The 18,520-nt window shown below is 42.2% G+C and overlaps 1 protein-coding gene across 9 annotated transcripts in view; it reads right to left on the bottom strand.

The window, feature by feature from the left end:
- PLD1 (phospholipase D1) overlaps window positions 1–18,520 on the bottom strand; it is a 189,292-nt gene that overhangs the window by 159,723 nt on the left and 11,049 nt on the right. For 2 of the 9 annotated variants that reach the window (XM_081829669.1, XM_081829668.1), the window contains exon 2: window positions 7,467–7,563. The exons of 6 other annotated variants lie outside the window; for them this stretch is intronic. In XM_081829669.1, the coding sequence (XP_081685795.1) occupies window positions 7,467–7,504 (38 nt within the window). In that variant the 5' untranslated portion in view covers window positions 7,505–7,563. Of the gene's footprint in view, window positions 1–7,422; window positions 7,564–18,520 lie in introns of those variants that run through there. One more of the 9 variants, XM_081829663.1, reaches the window with a different exon arrangement.

An 18,520-nucleotide genomic window follows, 5' to 3' on the forward strand; every position in this document is an offset into this window, starting at 1 on the left:
GCACACCCACTCAGCCTTCCAAGGCAAAGAGTTTGGAAATGGGGAATAGGCCACTGGAGGGACCACAGGGAGCAGAAGAAAACGCTGCAAGGGAGGCCAGAGCCCTCTGATGTCAATTTCACAGAGGCAAAGAGGCATGCAGAGGAGTTTAAACTGGAAAGTGACCAGATGTGCATGTTGGAAAGCTAAGTAAGGAGCCAGGCCTTGTAGAGTGAGTAGAAATTAAGAAGACATTCCAGGTAAAGGGCAGGGCAGACCAGTGCTTTCAAATGTACAAGCTTACACTCTCCCAAGTGTTACAGGGAGGCGGGAGCGGTAATGCAGGCAGCAGGGATGCTCGCTAGTTCTCTTGTGGAAGCGAGGTTCGGGGCCTGAGCCACATGGGCGTTGTTGAGGCCATCCACAGAGCTGGGAACACGGGAGGAGGAGGAGGCTGGCGGGAGGAAGAAGGATGGCATAGCCAAGCCCAGGAGTTGGACTTTGGAGGCAGAGCGGGAGGTCCCGCGGGCCAGCCAGGGTGGGCGTGCAGGAGATACAGGTCTGGTGCTCCAGTTCCCGGCCTGTACAGAAGGTACACAACTAACAAGACACTGCACAGAAAGGATAAAGGACTGCAGCTGGAGGACAGCAACAGGGCACAAATGGGTTTTCCCTAGAGAGCACATGGCATAAGAGTAAAGGGTGAAGTCTGGGTTGTTGGTTTTTTTTAGACTTATTATTTTAGAGAGAGAGAGAATGAGCAAGTGGGGGGAGGGGCAAAGGGAGAGAAAATCCTGAAGCAGGCTCCCTGTGAGGAGCCCTACAGGGCGCTGGAGCCCAGGACCCTGAGATCAAGACCTGCGCCAAAATCAAGAGTTACACGCTCAACCAACTGAGCCACCCAGGCACCCCAAGGGTGAAGTTTTAAGGCAAGGGGTTTCTGAGGATCTCGGACAGAATTCAAGACAGGGGTGGGGAAAAATTTCGTTTTAATTTTTACTAACCTCCAACTGAAATTGAGCATTCCCTTCCATTACAAATGTATGCAACAATCCACAGCAAAAGTAGCCATACCTGTGACTTGTCACAGTAGAAATCAAAGGTATCTTCATATCATGTTACAGCTATTGCAAATACCTCAAAGTATCTTTTCCACTCATCACTACTTCAAAATTATAGTAGTTACTACACCTGCCACTAGTTCTTGATATGTAATGCATTAATAAAGGATATATATTATAGTATTACACATTTTTTGGTATATGGATAACTGTGTATCAGTATAATTGGTTTACTTTGTAATCCTATGCATTCTAATTTTATGCATTTAAGTTTATGCATTAAACATTATTCGAAAAGGAATTCATTAACTTCACTAGAATGCCAAAGGCATCCAACGGTGCACACACAAAAGTAAAGAACATCTGGGGGCGCCTGGGTGGCTCAGTCCATTAAGCATCCAACTCTTGATTTCAGCTCAGGTCATGATCTCAGGGTCATGAGATCAAGTCCCACTGTGGCAGCCTCCCAGCTCAGCGGGGAGTCTGCTTAAGATTCTCTCCCTCAGACCCTCCCCCTGCTCACACGCACACACTCTCTTTCTCTGTAAAATCAATAAATAAATCTTTAAAAAAAAAAGTAAAGAACATCTATCTGATTTAAGGGGGAAAAGAAAAAACCACAGAAAGTTTTAAAAGGAAATTCAGAAAAGGGGGGACCCAGTATGAGATGATCCAGTATTCAAACCCATGCGCTCTGACTTGTGTTCTTTCCTCCACCAACTGCACACCCTAAAAATAGTATATAAAAATACATCATCCCTTCATTTGTGTTAACAAAGTACTTTCACATGTATCAGCTCATTAGCTCATCACAAAGATCCAGAGTAGGAAAAGTCAACCCCAACGGTGTGAAACTTCAGAGAGGCCACAACCCGGGAAGACACCTCTCCTGGGGGGTGGGGGTGAGAGGACGTGGCATCTGCCATCCTCGCTCTATGGGGCTGCAGTCGCGAGCACAGAAGAGTGTGTGAAGTCTAGCCCTTTTATCAAATCAGCTAGAACCTGACCTGGAGAGGAAGGAATCGTGAGTGCAGAGCCCCGTGAGTGGATCCTGCTTCTTTCCAAGCTTCCATCTGCAGGCAAGGCTAACAATTTATTTGGATCCTTTGCTCAAAGCTCTTTTATTTAGTTCTCATTGGTGATCCAGGGTGAGTTAGAAAATTTACAGTATTTCAACTGTTTAATTTTCCTTTGGCTATAACCAGAACAGAAGCCTGTACTTAAGCAATTAGTTTGAAATTAGATAGACAAGCTGAAACAATGCACTCTCTGTTCTCTCCTCGCTGTACCAGCTAACTAGCGTTCATTATTTAATCTGTGACTCTTGTTGCCAGGGCTGCATTAGTAACAACGTGGCTTATTGTCTTCACATCCATTCTCTATTCTGCAACATCTGTCATGGCTCATATCTATATTTTATTTATTTTGCTGCTTTTACAAGGTCATTTTCTTAACTGCTACAAATTGCTTCTAAACTATATTCTAACCCCCCAAAAGGTAACAACATTTTGTAACTTGGTAATAAGAAGAAAGTTAAGGTGGAAGGACAGACACCCTTTTAGGTTACTGCAAATTTACACAAAATTATATCATTAAAACAGATTTTATCTCATGGTTGACTAAATAACCTATCTTTATTTTTTTTATAACCTGATCAATTCACAGAATCCTTGGCACCTTCTCATATAATGCATGCATTTCCTTTTTACAATGTGGCTTTATATGACTGACATAACATGGTCTTCTGAAAAACAAGTTGAGTATTTCTTAACATTCGTGTTAAAACATAAAATATTATGTTTATTAATGGGCCTTTAATTTCTAAGTTCCCTTTTCTTTCTTTCCATAATAAGGAGCCATAGTAAAAATGGTCACTTGCCTTCTACTCACATTAGAATGCGAGTTAGAATGGGGAATTCCTGTGGGTAAAAACGGAAGTTCAAAATTGGTTTCCAGACCCTGGGAACAGAATGGAGCCCTCCTGCTGCTGCCTCTCTGTGGACACGTGGACATGTTGGACACACGGACTCAGAACAGCCATCTACTGTATGTGCTGTGAAGGGTAACACCCTGACCACCTGCCCTGGGCTGGGGGGAGGTGGGGGAGGGGAAGAAGGGACTGAACCTGGCAGCAACAAGCCTGTGATGAACTTCTTTCCTAATCACCCAGAAGCACTTCTTGCCTTGTTTGCCTAACCTAAGTAGCTGGAAGGATTCCTGTGCCCCGGCAATTCCTGTCGCCTGAAGCCACCTGCTTTTGTTCCTACCCTGTTTTCTTTACATTGCTCTCAAACAGCTTCCTCATTATACTTCTTCTACCAGTCACAAAGGTTTAGTCAATTTTTCACACCCCCTAGTTCTTCCCCGGCTTCAGGTTTATGTCATTGCCCCACCGGTGATGCCTTTCTCCTTCCCAACCAGTAAGAGATTAAAATCCTCCCCAGCTTTTCCTGGGGCAACCCAAACCCATATCCTCCACAAAGCCTTCTCAGATCATCCAGATTTAGGAAAAAAAAAAAAATTGTTTTTATTTATCACACCTAGAACAATCAGCAGCAAATGCATTAGACAACTAATCATGCCTGATGATGTTTCCATTGTTGTCTGGATTGGTTATTTAAATATCCTATGGCATTTAACTTTTCATGTAGTTTTATCTATTTCCTCCAACTAAGTTATCAATAACAGCAGATCATAAGTTATATCTCTAAAATTAACCATTGTAGAAGCATACACCAGGCAAATTAATTTTACCTTATATAGCATTCATATCTATTTGCTGATTATGAGACTTAAATAATTTATATATTTTTTTTAAGATTTTTATTTATTTATTTGAGACAGAGAGAATGAGAGAGAGAGAGCACATGAGAGGGGGGAGGGTCAGAGGGAGAAGCAGGCTCCCTGCCGAGCAGGGAGCCCGATGCGGGACTCGATCCTGGGACTCCAGGATCATGACCTGAGCCGAAGGCAGTCGCTTAACCAACTGAGCCACCCAGGCGCCAATATAATTTATATTATTAAATAGTAATTATAATAACAGCCAACACTATCACCACACTATCTTACTATACCCAATATTTTATTTGACATTCACATCTGCCCTATGAGATAGATACCATTATTTTCCCCATTTCTCAGATGAAGAAAATGGGGTCAGCAAGGTTAACTTGCCCATAGTCCTCCATTCTACATATATTTATTGAGCACCTAGTATGTGACATGCACTGTTAACAGCATTTAGTGATTCCCTATCCTCGGGAAACTTGTATTCTATTAGGACAGATCGACTACCAACAAATAAATATCACACCAGATAATGCTAAGTGCTAGTAAGAAGAAAACCAAAGCAGAGTAAGGGACTGGAGAGTGATCATCAGGTAGGCGGCCACTCCTGAGGTAGGGTAGGCAGAAAAGCCTCTCTGGGGAGATGACACTTAAGCAGAGACCTGAATGGAGTAAGGTAACAAGCCATGTAATTATCTGGGGAAAAGGTCCCAGGCAGAAGAAACAGAAACAGCAGAGGCCCTGAGGTCAAAACAAGCTTGGAGTGTTCACGAACAACAGAAAGTCAGTGCAGGCAGAGCGCTATGAAAGAGAGAGCAACAGAAGAGAATGAAGTCAGACAGCAAACAGGGAGGTCTGATCATATAAAGTCTGCAAATCATTGCACAGTTTTCCCCCCGAAATATAATGGAAAACCCCGAAAGATTTTAACCAGGGGATTGGAATGCTGTGACATTTTACAACATTACTCCAGTTGTGTGGCTAACGAAAAGACCAAGAGAAAGCAGATTACTTAGGAGAATCCTGCAGTAAACCAGGTGGGAGATGTTGGTGGCTTTGACTGGAATGATGGCTGTGTAGAGAGATCTAAGGTATATTGTGAAGATAGAGCCAAGAGAATATTCTGATGTGGGTTGTCGGTCTTCTGTGTGGGATGTAAAAGAAAAAGAAGTGTCAAGGAGAACTCTAAGATTGGCATATAAGCAATAGGGAGAGAAGTCCAATTACTGAGCTGGGAATGCAGTGGGTGGTGGAGAGTAAGGAGGAGCAGTGTGTTTAAGAGGCGAATCAAGAGCTCCATTTTGCATGGATTAAGTTTGATATACTTTTTATTTTTTTAAAGATTTTATTTTTTTTAAGATTTTATTTATTTATTTGACAGAGAGAAACACAGCGAGAGAGGGAACACAAGCAGGGGGAGTGGGAGAGGGAGAAGCAGGCTTCCCGCAGAGCAAGGAGCCCGATGCGGGGCTCGATCCCAGGACCCTGAGATCATGACCTGAGCCGAAGGCAGACGCTTAATGACTGAGCCACCCAGGTGCCCCACATTTCTTTTTCTCTTGATGCTTGGTTTTTTATTTATTTATTTATTTATTTATTTATTGAGAGAGAGAGAGAGCACATGCAAGTGGAGGGATGAGGAGAAGGAGAGGGAGAGAGAGAATCTCAAGCAGACTCTGCGCTGAGCACGGAGCCTGACACAGGGCTCGATCCCATGACCCTGAGATCACAACCTGAGCCAAAATCCCAAGAGTCAGATGCTTAACCAGCTGAGTCCCTGATATACCTTTTAGATACCCAAATGAGGATCAGTAGGACGTTGTATATATAAGTCTGGGGTTTGGCTATGTAAGGCCAGGATTCTGAATGGAGATATAAAATTGGGAGTCAGTCCGCTTCAAACAACATATTTATGCCATTTGACCTACTGAGAATGGATAAGGCACAGAAGGCTAAGAACTGAGGCTCAGGGCCCTCTAACATCTAAATGTTAGGAAGAAGAGAAGGATATAGCAAAGGAGGCCAAAAAAGAGCAGATGGGAAGATGGGAAGAAAAGCAGGAAAGCATGAGACAGAAGCCAAGGACAAAATGCTTCAAGTATAGAGTGATCAATTATGTCAAAGCCATCTGAGAAATGAAGAAAGAGGAAGACTGAACTTGCCACTGGATACAGCAATATGGAGGTCACTGGTGATGAGACAAGAGTGTTTCAGGGGAAGTGGGCACAAAAACTAAATGGAGTGAGTTCAAATAAGAATGTGACTACAAGACATTGTTGAGAGAAATTAAAGACCTAAATAAGTGGATATATCATGTTCATGGATTAAAGAACTAAATATCGATGTCAGTTTTCCACAAACTGATCCAATAGATTCAACAATCCTAATCACACACATCTCATTGGACTTTTCTGTAGAAATTGACAAGCTGATTCTAAAATGTGTATAGAAAGGCTAATGACCTAGAACAGCCAAAGCAATCATAAAAAATAAGACCAAAGTCGGAGGGCTTATACTCCCTGACCTTAAGGCTTTGACTAGTAAGTCTACATTAACCACGACCGTGTGATACTGACATGGAATCAACAAAGAGACTAAAGAGACAGAACAGAGAGCTCAGGAACAGACCCACACTTAATATGGGCATTTGAATTTTCACAAATCAACAGAAAAATCCAATAAAGGAAGGATCTATAACTGATGCTAAAACAACTAAATTCCTGTATGACAAAAATAAATAAATCTTGACCCCAACCTTGTACCATATATAAAAAAATAATTTCAGATGGATCATAACCCTAAATGTAAATGCCAAAACTGTAAATATGACACAGAAAGCAATAAACACAAAGGGAAAAAAATTAGACTTCATCAAAGTTAAAAATTTCTGTTCATCAAAAGACGCCATGAAGAAAATGAATAGGTAAATCACAGCCTGGAAGAAAATATATGTAAATATATGTAAATCATATATCTGACAAAGGACTATAGTTCAGTAAAAAGACAGCAAAAGATTTAATGGGACATTTCACAGAGAAAGATAAACTAATGATTAATAAGCACATGAAAAAATGCTTAATGTTAATATTTATCAAAGAAATTTAAATAAAAAAGCACAACGAGATATCACTACATACATATGCACCAGAATGGACAAAATCAAATGCTGGCAAGAATGTGGAACAATCAGAATTCTCATATACTGTTGGTTCAAGTGTAAAACAATACAACCATTTTAGAAAAAGTTCTGGCAGTTTCTTATAGGTTTCTTACAGAACTAAACATATACCTACCTTATAACCAAATAGTTTCACACGTAAGTGTTTAGTCAAGAGAAAAGAAAACACATATCCACAAAAAGACTTTTGTGTTTGTTCATGGCAGGTGTATTCATAATAGCCCAAACCGGAAAGAGCTCAGGTATCCATCAAGAAAATGAGAAACAACTGTTGTACAAACACTGGAATAATAATTAACAATAGAATACTTAATAATGGAATGATACTGAGTAATAGAAAGGCATGAAATATACAGGATATGGCTGAATCTCAAAAATATTATGCTGAGTGATAGAACTTAAAAAAAGAGTACATACTGGAGCATGAGGGAACTTCCTGTGGTGACGGTCATATTCCATACCTTGATACGGGTTTGGATTGCAGAGGTGGTGTGTGCATTCATGAGACCTCCGAGTGGTTCACTTAAGATGTGTGATTTCAGTGTATATAAATTTTACCTCAAAAGAGAAAATAACTATTAGCAAATACTAAACTCCAGTTAATAATATGCACACTGAAGAGTTTAGGACAGAGTGTACAGATGCCTGCAACTTAGTTTAAAATGTATCCAAACATAAGAGGTGTTGATGGACAGATGGCAAGATATGTGTTATAGTAAGTAAGACAAAACATTAATTGTAGGGTCTAGGTGGTGGTTATAGGGGTATTCACTTTAAAATTCTTTCAACTTTTCTGTATGTTTGAAAATGTTCATAATAAAATGCTGGGCAGGGGAGAGAGTAAAAGGTAAGGAATTGGAGGCAGCAAGATCAGACAACTCACTCAAAAGAGTTTTGCTTTAAAGAGGAACAGAGAGGGGTGCCTAGGTGGCGCAGTCGGTTAAGCGTCCAACTCTTGGTTCCAGCTCAGGTCCTGATCTCAGGGTTGTGGGACTGAGCCCCGCGTCAGGCTCCGCACTCAGCCTGGAGTCTGCTTAAGATTCTCTCTCCCTCGGGTGCCTGGGTGGCTCAGTCGTTAACCGTCTGCCTTCGGCTCAGGTCATGATCCCAGGGTCCTGGGATCGAGTCCCACATCGGGCTCCCTGCTCTGCGGGAAGCCTGCTTCTCCCTGTCCCGCTCCCCCTGCTTGTGTTCCTGCTCTCGCTATATCTCTCTCTGTCAAAAAAATAAATAAAATCTAAAAAAAAAAAATTAAAAAAAAAGATTCTCTCTCCCTCTCCTTCTGCCCCTCTCCTGCCCCCACCCTCTCTAAAATAAATAAATCTTTAAAAAAAATAAATAAAGAGGAACAGAGAGGTGGGGCAAAGCTGGTGAGAGACAAAGGATTAAAAGGCGTATTTTTGAAGAAGAGAGATATTACAGAATGTTTGAAGAGTAAAAATGACCCAGTGAAAAGAGGAACAATGATGAAGCTAGTGGGAGAATCCTGTAGAAACCAAGTTCTGGACAAGAGCACAAGACCAGGTGGGTTGTGGCTAAGGTGGACTTCAGCCAGGAGCATATACAGCTCATCCACGGCAAAGAGCAGGGCTTTGGGGGACAGAATTATGTGTGAAGGCAGGAGGATTTGGCAGCGGGGAGAGAAGGTGCTGCTCTTCTGACTGCTTCCAGTTTCCTAGTGAAATAAGCAGCAGGATCATTAGCAGAGAGAGAGACAGGAGGAGCTGTTAGAGGTTTGAGCAAAGAGGCAAAGGTGTGAAATAGTTACTCAGGAGAGGGAAAGAATGAATTGACTGGGGAATGTGATAGGATTGCCCAAGAGTGCTGAGTGCCACTGCAGAGGGTGGGGTGACCAATTTAATGTCATCAGAGGTGTGTGTGTGTGTGTGTTTCCCAGGTATGCTCAGCTGTTTGGAGAGGAGTGCAGAGTAATGCCTGTATAACCCTGCTTTTTACCAGGACTGGGTTTTTCAGGAGAGTAAGGCAGAGGGAGGAGAGGGGCAACACAATGGACCACAGATGAAAAGGTGAGTAGAGGGGAAAGGCAGAACACACGGGGCACTGATGGAAAGCAAAAAGGTAGCAGTCAAGGGCTGGAGGTAAAAATCAATCTGGGAATATCAGAAGTGAGCAGAAAAGCTGGTGGATGGTGGAGCTGGGATTTGAACCTACATGTCTGACTCCTGTGTCCACTCTCCTAACTGTAACACTCTCCAGCATCTTCAGCCCTCTGGCCTCTATAATTCTCTGTGCTTGGACAGTGTGTGTACCCATTTGGTCTGAGACTCTTAGGGACTATTTGCCCTCACTTAAAAATAATTTCTATAAAAATGTTCTTTATTTTCATGGAATGGGAAATACAAGACAAAGAGTTGGTATGATTGTCCATCCTGACAAATTGGCTAGAAGAGAAAAGTCTATTCTCCTGTCTCTTAACACATGCCTTCTGGTCTTATATTTCCCACTCCTAAGGAGAATGAGTTGCTACTCGGAACAAAATAAATAGAACATTAGAAGGATTTGAAGAAACTAGACTCAAAGTAATTATTTCAAAAGAATTTATTTTAAAAATATTCAAGCATTGGGGCTCCTGGGTGACTCAGTCAGTTAAGTGTCCGACTCTTGGTTTCAGCTCAGGTCATGATCTCAGGGTTGTGGGATGGAGCCTGGATCAGATTCCACGTTCAGTGGGGAGTCTGCTTGGGATTCTCTCTCCCTCCCCCTCTGCCCCTACTCACACTTGCACTCTCTCTCAGCTAAATAAACAAATAAAATCTTTTAAAAAATTTAAGCATTAAGTCACCTCACTCTCAAGGAAAAAAAAAAAAAAAGATGTCATGACTCTTCCAGGCATTCAGAATTTTAGACGGACTGCTAATTGGGTATTTGAGAAACTGTGTTAAAGCACCACACACTCACTGGCATTTAAGCACTACAGGGAAAAGTCCAGATTCTTTAGCCTGGCCTTCTGCTATTCAAGTCCAGGCCTTTAATACCCCTCTGCACAAACATCATGTTCCAGGCAGGTGAACTGCCCCTCCAGCCTCACCTCTGACCTTCTGTTCTTACAGTTCCCTCCGCCCAGTCCATCCCTTCCACCTGCCCAATCTCTGCCCATGCACATCCTTTTACCCTTCAGGTTCCAGCTCAAACACAGACTCCACGCCAAACAGTGACCACACTCCTCTGGAACTGCCAAAGCTCTACATCGGTACCTCTTCAGATGTCTACGCAGTTGTATCTGATATCATAGCTATTGGGTACCTATAGAATCTACCCCCTTTACCAAGAATCATCTAATATTCCAACCTGGAACTCTCCATGATTTATCTTTGTATTGGACTCAGAATGCCTCGCACAGTGCCTGGCGTAATAATTAATCAATAAACAGCTGTTGACAGTACAATAAACATTTTAGAGGAACTAATGAGGAAAAGTTCAACACAATGGTAGGTGTGCCTCAGCATTCTGTGTCTGACAGTAAGTTAACTCAGAGATCCAGATTTTTGAATCATGGGCTATTGCCAAATTACCCTTCGAAAAGTTTACCCCAACTTAAATGACCATCGTGAGGTTCTAGCAATTCATGTATGTGCCTGACCTGTATAATAGCACTGTCCGATATACAGTGTGAAACAAATGTGAACCACATATGTCATCTTAAATTTCCTAGCAGCCACATTAAAAAGTAAAACAACTGAAAATAATTTAATGACATTTTATTTAACTGAATTTATCCAAAAATCCTACATAATTTCAACATATGATTCGTATAAAAATTATTAAGGAACTATTTTACATTTCTTTTTTTTACTCAATCTTTGAAATCCAATGTGCATTTTACACTTAGAGCACATTTTCAGTTTGGACTGGCCACATTTCCAGCGCTTTGTAGCCACACGTATCCATATCAAACTGGACAGCACAGGTCTAGAATGTCCTTAAAGATAGAGGCTGCTTCTTTCAGCCCTATATTCTCCACAGTGATTTAAGTGCCACAAGCATGTAAACTCAAGTGTGTAAAAGCACCAAGCTTGCACAAGGCTTGCAGCATAAAGGGTTCAACAGCTGTCGGCTCCCTTTCCTTTACATACAACAGATGCTCAATAAATGCCTCTGGGTTTGAACTTCCCAGGTGGAAATGGCGCTTCCTGATTAAGGCCATCAGGCTCCCTTCGCTCTGTACTCTCCAAGGACCCCTGTGACCTTAATGTGGTTTCACGGCACATTTTCCTGGTATAAGAATATTTTACTCACCAAAAAACCATCTGAACTACATGGAAATAGTAGCTTCTTAAATAAAATAGTATCCTGGTCTTCATCAGTCCCCAGTGAGTTTGATTTCTAGCAAACGTGTAGGGTTCACTGACCCCTGACTGAATTCATGAAAGTGGATTTCTGAAGCTGCAAAGCTGAAGATTCAGGATGCTAGAACCACGGGGGAGCCGCACTGAACCGTCTGGGCAGACCAACCCGCCGTTCCTGCATCAGGGGTTAGTAAAGCAACTGAGTGACCTAAGCACTTACTTGGGCCTTGAATTCTCAAGGAATTAGAATAGGGTAAACAAGTAAGAACCCTAAAAATAACCTAACATAATTAAATACTATTTAAGAATTCAAAAGGCATTTCAGAATCTCTTAGGCCTCAAAGCAACATTATAATCATAAATTTATATTGGATGGCACCATAAAAATTGTTAATTTGAGCATCCATGTTGTTTGACCTTCTGTGATGTTTGATTACATACTCAAAATGCAAATGAACAAGTCTACTATATATATACACATATATAACACATACATAATACAAAGCTCAACCTGACAAAATTTCGACTAGAATAGGTAACATGGGGATTTCCCTACCAATTCTGGTCTCTCAAGCAAATGTTCTAGCCGAGCAAATATATCATACAACACACGCATTGCTCTGTGGTTATGTCTCATGCTAATTAACTCCCTTTATTCGTAGGTCATCATTGCTTTAGATCTTCCATCCTCTGTCCACCCATTCTTTGCACCTTGTACATTCACCAATGCATCCAAACAGCCATTCCCATGAGTGCGCATCTCCAGCAGAATGCTAAGCACCCAGCATATGACAGAGAATGAGAAAATTTGGTCTTGGCCCTGGGGAAGCTTACAGTTGAATTCTCACTGTTCATTCTGCTTTTCCACTGTTAGCCTCCCTCCAAGATGCCCAAGGCTACAGGCCTATGTGGAAGGAAGTACCCACTAACAGGAACCTGGCTGGGGTTTTCCTGACTCCATACCATAAATCAGGCTGTCTGGTGAATTTCCTTCCTTAGAATATGTTCATCTGTGTTCAACACAGGCTGACTTTCCAAACTAGTTATGTTGAAATGGTCTATCTGCACTGAGTATTTTTTCCCCTTCTTTGTTAAGATCAAATTACTTTGCATTGGCAATTCCTGCCATTTGGGGTGTTTTTTGTTGTTGTTTTTTCCCCATTAAACAAATACCTGGGTGCCTCCAAGTGGCTGATCCTTCTCTCACACTGCAAGAACGGACTGTACAATGCAGCACCCCAGAAAAACCCCACAACCACAATATTAACCTAAGTGAATTTATGCACCAGGAAAGGAATCTAAAGTATATTTGCATATGTTATAATTTATTTGATGTCAACATGGCCCAGGAAATAAAATTAAGGACATTTTTCCCCTTTTAATGTTCACGGTAGGGTATTCATGTTCGTGTTGTTTAATGTTCATGGTGTGGTGTGTATTTTGCGGGGGGGATGGCAGTTCCAGTATGAGCAGGGGAGGCTGATGCAGGATGAGGGCAGATATCCCCTATGAAGCAGCAAATCCATTGTGCCTGGGTACTCATTTGGGAAAATGGAATAGCTTTTCTCTGATTATCTAATGAAATTCAGATAATACAAGAATTAATTTGGATTAAAAAAAGAGAGAAAAAGATCTTTTTTAGAAAAACTATTATGGCTGTCAGCGTGAAGAACAAAAAGATCCCGTGTGCCTGTGAGTGCACCTGCACTTTCTCTTTGCGAGAACTAAAGGCAGGATATGTGGACCTGTAAACTGAGGAGAGAGCTGATAGACAGAAACAGGAGTTATCCATTTACCAACCGCCAAGAACCCAGGCCAGGTCCACAGGCTGACAAGGCCAGGGAGGTGGCAGGCATGAACCTTCCCTTCATGCCCAGGATTCCCAGATCACTCACACAGCTGAATTCATTCAGTTAGCACATCAATAAGCCAAACAGCTTGCCTCTGGTTTTCTAATAGCCTGTCTCTCATTAACTCCCCAAAGAAAAACCAAAACCAACAGACAAAAACAATGCAGCAACAAATAGAACTGAGTAACAAACTTTTATTACACATTCTTTGAATTGTTCTAAAAAACTTCTCAGGTCCCCTGAACACTGATCCAGGAAAGCACTGTCAAAATGACGACGAAACTCAGCTCGGGCCTAGACAAAATAGCTTTGACACATTTGCTAAGCCGTGGTTCTCCGCGTCTACAAAAACACATCACTGCCAAAGACACTCGCACTTATTAGAATTCCGTTTATATACTTCAACTGCCAAGTCCAGTGATCTGTCTGCACTTAAATTCTCTGTGGCCATTACAGGGGTTGGTTGGCATCCATGAATAAGACAGCATATTTGAATTTGATCTCTTCGTTCCAGGATCTACTGAATGCCTACTCTCTGCTAGGCACTGAGGATTCAAAAATGAGTAAGACAGACACAGACAGTCCTCAAAAAGCGGGCAAACCCATGGAGGAGGCTGCCTATGTGGCCCAACAACAAAAATATACTGGGCACCAGCACAGCTGTGCATCAAAGGAGGGGACAGAAGTGGTTCAGCATGCAGGGAAAATGGGTGGTCAGGGAAGACTCCAGAAGGGCACACAAGGGAGGAAGGGCACCTTATTCAAAGAGCCCGAAAGCTGCAGAGCACATGGTATATGCTCGGGCACTGAGACTCCTGGGCTGGGTCAGAGAGAGAGAGAGAGAGAGAGAGAGGTCGAGAGGATGTTTGTATGAAGCCATGTGACTGCCACCTTGAGAAAGGTCTGGCTTTGGCCTAAATGTTTAAATGTCCCCCCAAAACTCTATGTTGAAATGATAACCACCAAAGATAATGGAGTTAGGAGGTGGGAACCTTGGGGAGGTTCTTCAGTCACACACCTTTTGGTAGATCCTTCACTCGTGCATGCAACAAATCTTTATTAGCACTACGTGCCATACACACTCCTAGACGTGGTTCTGGGGAGCGGGGCAGCAAAGAAACAAGACATTTGCTCTAATGGGGCTGGCACTGTTAACAGCAGTGGGGAGGGAGGCTGCAGTGACAGACATATAACAGAGAGCTCAGAAGAAACAGCAGAGCAAGTGATGGAGCAGGACAGGGCTCTCGTTCAGAGAGATGGTCAGGGAAGGCCTCTCCGAGAGGTGATGTTTAAGGAGAGGACAGGAAGGAAGTGAGGATGCAAACCACACCGCAGTGGAAACCCTTCAATTCACACCTCACTAACTGCAGCAACATTCACTGCACTTTCCAGAATCTGTGTCCACTTCTTGGAAGACCTTAGTAACTCTGCCCCTATCTGCTGTTACACCGACCCCTAAGAAGACCTGGGTTTCTCATGGAACGTTCAGATGTGTTCTCAAGACCTGTGGTCCCATCCCTCCTGCAAATCCACAGTTATGGGATCTCCACGCATGGGGTCCGCCAGCTCCAGCGGCTTCGTGCCCCCTGGGCTCGCAGCGACCTTACCAATCCCTCCACCCACCTGACCACAAGGTTTCGGACAAAGTCTCATTGGACACTAGCTTGACACCGAGTAACATTCGATAAATATTTGTTGAACAAACAAATGAAAGCCCCGGTTCTGAATTACGTCTGAGGGAATAATATACTTAAATTTGGTAGAAAATCCCATAATGAAGACCTTATGTGTATTCTTTTCACAAAATTAAGCTCAACCACTCGCAACTCTGCCCTTACCAAAAGTCACCAACTTCTGTTTTCAGGTGAATTTAAATCGAATAACAGAATTAAGTTTTTCAAACTCTTCACTGTCTTAAGATATTCACATCTATACTTAATATAAAAGAGTACAGCAGTTCTGGAATTAGTGGTGATTAATTCAAAGCTTTGTGAACATACTAAAAATCACTAAATTGTACACTCTAAAAAGGTGAACTCTACAGCATGTCAATCATATCTCAATAGAGCCATTATTTTTAAAAAGAATATAGAGAACTCTTCCAATAAAAGATTAACGAGCATCTCAGTCTCATCAGGAAAAACAAATTTGCAGTGCTAATTTATCCTTTAGTTACAAAGCTATTTTTGGCTTGAATAAAGAATGAAAGGCACCATTCACATCTCTATATGCAGAAGATGGAAAAGGTACAGATGAGAAAAATGATTTACGTGATTAAAAAATTGGACATCTTGCCATAATAGTTCTAAAGGCAAATTTTAAGTTCTGTTAACTTTGATAAGCTCACAATGGCTGATGAGCCTCAAAGCCCTTTACTTGCTTAATGAAAACAGCAAGAATAAAGTCTTAACTATCTGCGATAAAGAGCAGGGAAAACAAAGCAGAAAAATAATTAAAATGCACAATACCAGGCTCTCATTAGCTACCAATGAAAGATCAGTCCACCTTCCTCCAGAATATCAGAAATGAGGAAACACTGATTGGTTTTTACCCCAGCTCTCTCTAGATGACAACTAAATCATGGTATATGATGGCTTTGTAGTGTGTCAACTTGGCTAGACTAAACTACATGTCCCAGAATTACCTTTCTTGTATGTTTTCAGTATGGGTTGGTGGTAAGGAATAGTCTCTCTCAAGCATGGGAGGAAAGAAGGAAGGCGGCAATACACACACCTTTCCCCAGGTATTCAATCAAATATTAATTTAGTGCTACTTGAAGGGATCTTGCAGATGTAATTAAGGCATGTCATCAGTTGAATTTAGTCAAAAGAAAGATTATGATACTGAATAGGACTGATGGAATTAGCTGAGAGCTCTTTAAAAAAAGGCTTAAACCCTCCCTGAATTCAGAGACTCCAAGCTTTAGCTCCTGTTCTTGAAGATCCAGTCCACTCATGATAGACTCTTCTTGACTGCCTGAATGTCAAAATTCTTACGGATTTCAAGCATGCTTAGCAAGCCGCACAACTGAGTAAGCCAACTCCTTATAATAAATCCCTTAATCCATATAACCTATTGCTCTGCCTCCATGGTAAACCCTGACTGGTTCATGATATTGGAGTTATTACAATTGAGAAGATGGAGGAAGACCTCTTGGCATAGAATCATCCAGAAAGAAACTAAAGAATCTTACTCTTCCATGAGCCCTCTCCCAATCTCTTTCAATAATGATCAGGAGAACAGAAGATTGGGGATGAATTTTTTCAAAAGATGAGATTTATAACAATTTAGAGATGGAGTGAATTAATCACAGTGCCACAGCTAGGCCACGGTGCTTTGGCTCTGGCCAACGAGATGTACGTAAGAGAGACAGGACTCTGATGCAGGTCCCTGGGAGACAGCAGGCCCTTCTTCCCCCTCTTCCTCCTCTGCCTGCTCTGTAAATATGAGGCTTGGAGCTCCAGCAGCCAACTTGGACGAGCGCCACAACCTGGAGAGGGGAGACTGGACAGAGCGACAAGCTGGGGGTGCCTGCCACCATCATGCCGGCTCAAAACTGCATGCCTCCATGACAAGCAAAGCCACTGTGGGGGGGGGGGGGGTCTCTAAGCTAAACACAATACCTAGCTGATCCAAGGAATTTTTTCTCTAGTTTTCCTATTCCCGTAGCAGTTGGCTAACACATCCATGTTGATGCATTATAAGGAATAGCTATATTTAATCCCACTGCTACATGCATAGGGACACACTGAGTGTTTAAGAGGACTAGAGCAGACAGCTACAGAAGTCCATCTTTATTGCTCCGTGCTTCTACACTTTGGCAAAAGAATACGAGAACGTTTTCACAGTCTGCAACAAATGTCTTCCCAAAGCCACTAACTGGAATTCCCATGGAGTAGAATTTCATATGGCAAGCCTGTGGTCACATCCAAATCCACTTATTCGACAGATTTCTGATGTAGCAAATTCCCTCTACTATCCCTTTAGACAGACTCTGTCTCTTCATGGTGGCCTCACCTAATTTCTCCCAAACCAACAACCCTTGAACGTGTCTGGGGTAGAGCGTTTGCTGCACGCACACCACACGGTCACCTCAAAGCCTGTAATTCAGTTCAGTCGCGCTGGGCTTTCTGGATGCTCACGAACAGAACCACCAAGGTAGCACACACTTTGGCGGTGACCTCGCCTGCTCGAGCTCCATCGTGTCACTCTATCGTGGTGAAAAACTGCCTGACACACCAGACAGCTGACAACTGTGAGAGACAAAATATCAGGCCCGTGACCAAGGGGGAAAATGAAGTGATTAATATGGAAAACACAGCAAGAAACATCAAACAGGAAAAAGTTGACATTTCCCCTTAGCTGAAAGTAAGCTTGTTTACTCCTCATAGGGACTATAAAAGGCCGGGTCAAAGTATTGAGAAAGCGAGAGCAGGAACACAAGCAGGGGGAGTGGGAGAGGAGAAGCAGGCTTCCCGCTGAGCAAGGGAGCCCGATGTGGGACCCGATCTCAGGACCCCGGGATTATGACCTGAGCTGAAGGCAGACGCTTAACGACTGAGCCACCCAGGCGCCCCACACATTCATGTTTGAATGCAGACCAGCGAAGTCTCCATTATCCCTATTAACCTGACTTCATGTGAACCCTCATGCTAGCGGAGTCTGAAGACATTCCCCAAGTCTGTCTTCTACTTTTCACACCTACTATAGCCCAGATAAACTTTTTCCCGGACACCCTCATTCAAAATATTTCTACAGATTGCTACCAAAGTGATCTTCTAAAACTAAAACTCCAGTAGCGTGCTGGGCTGGCTCATCCTGGCTCCTGAGAACTGACTGGTTAAATCTTCAAAAATTTTATGACTTGGTTGTTGAACATAGCAATTATGAAAACATATTACATAAACTTAGAGTAAAATAAGTTATATTGAATCCAAAGACAGTAAGTACTCAAAATTCATCACTTCTTCACTACTTTAATACATTTTACTAATATCTATGTCCTTGAGGTTGTTTAGGTCCATTTTGACCATATGTGAAAACACTGTGAAATGTGCTAGGGGGCATCTACTCCCTATAACTTGAAATTGACCATAATGGGAGTGGTTTCACATGGAAATTGACAAGCCCTATAAATTATAGTTTGATTTTTGTTGTTGATAATCTGGGCTTAAAAAACTGATGGAGAAAACGTTCATAAAATATGTGGTGCCTATGGTAGGTATATTGTGAATAAAATGAAAAGTTGAGGAAATAATTCTTTTAATACTATCCAATTCACAAAGATGCTTCATGAACAAGTGAAGTTCTTGGACACGCCTTCATTGTTTCACTTTGATCTTACTCCATACTGTAACA

The sequence above is a fragment of the Leptonychotes weddellii genome, chromosome 1 (assembly GCF_054177405.1).
Source record: "Leptonychotes weddellii isolate Sample4059 chromosome 1, ASM5417740v2, whole genome shotgun sequence".
NCBI lineage: Eukaryota > Metazoa > Chordata > Mammalia > Carnivora > Phocidae > Leptonychotes > Leptonychotes weddellii.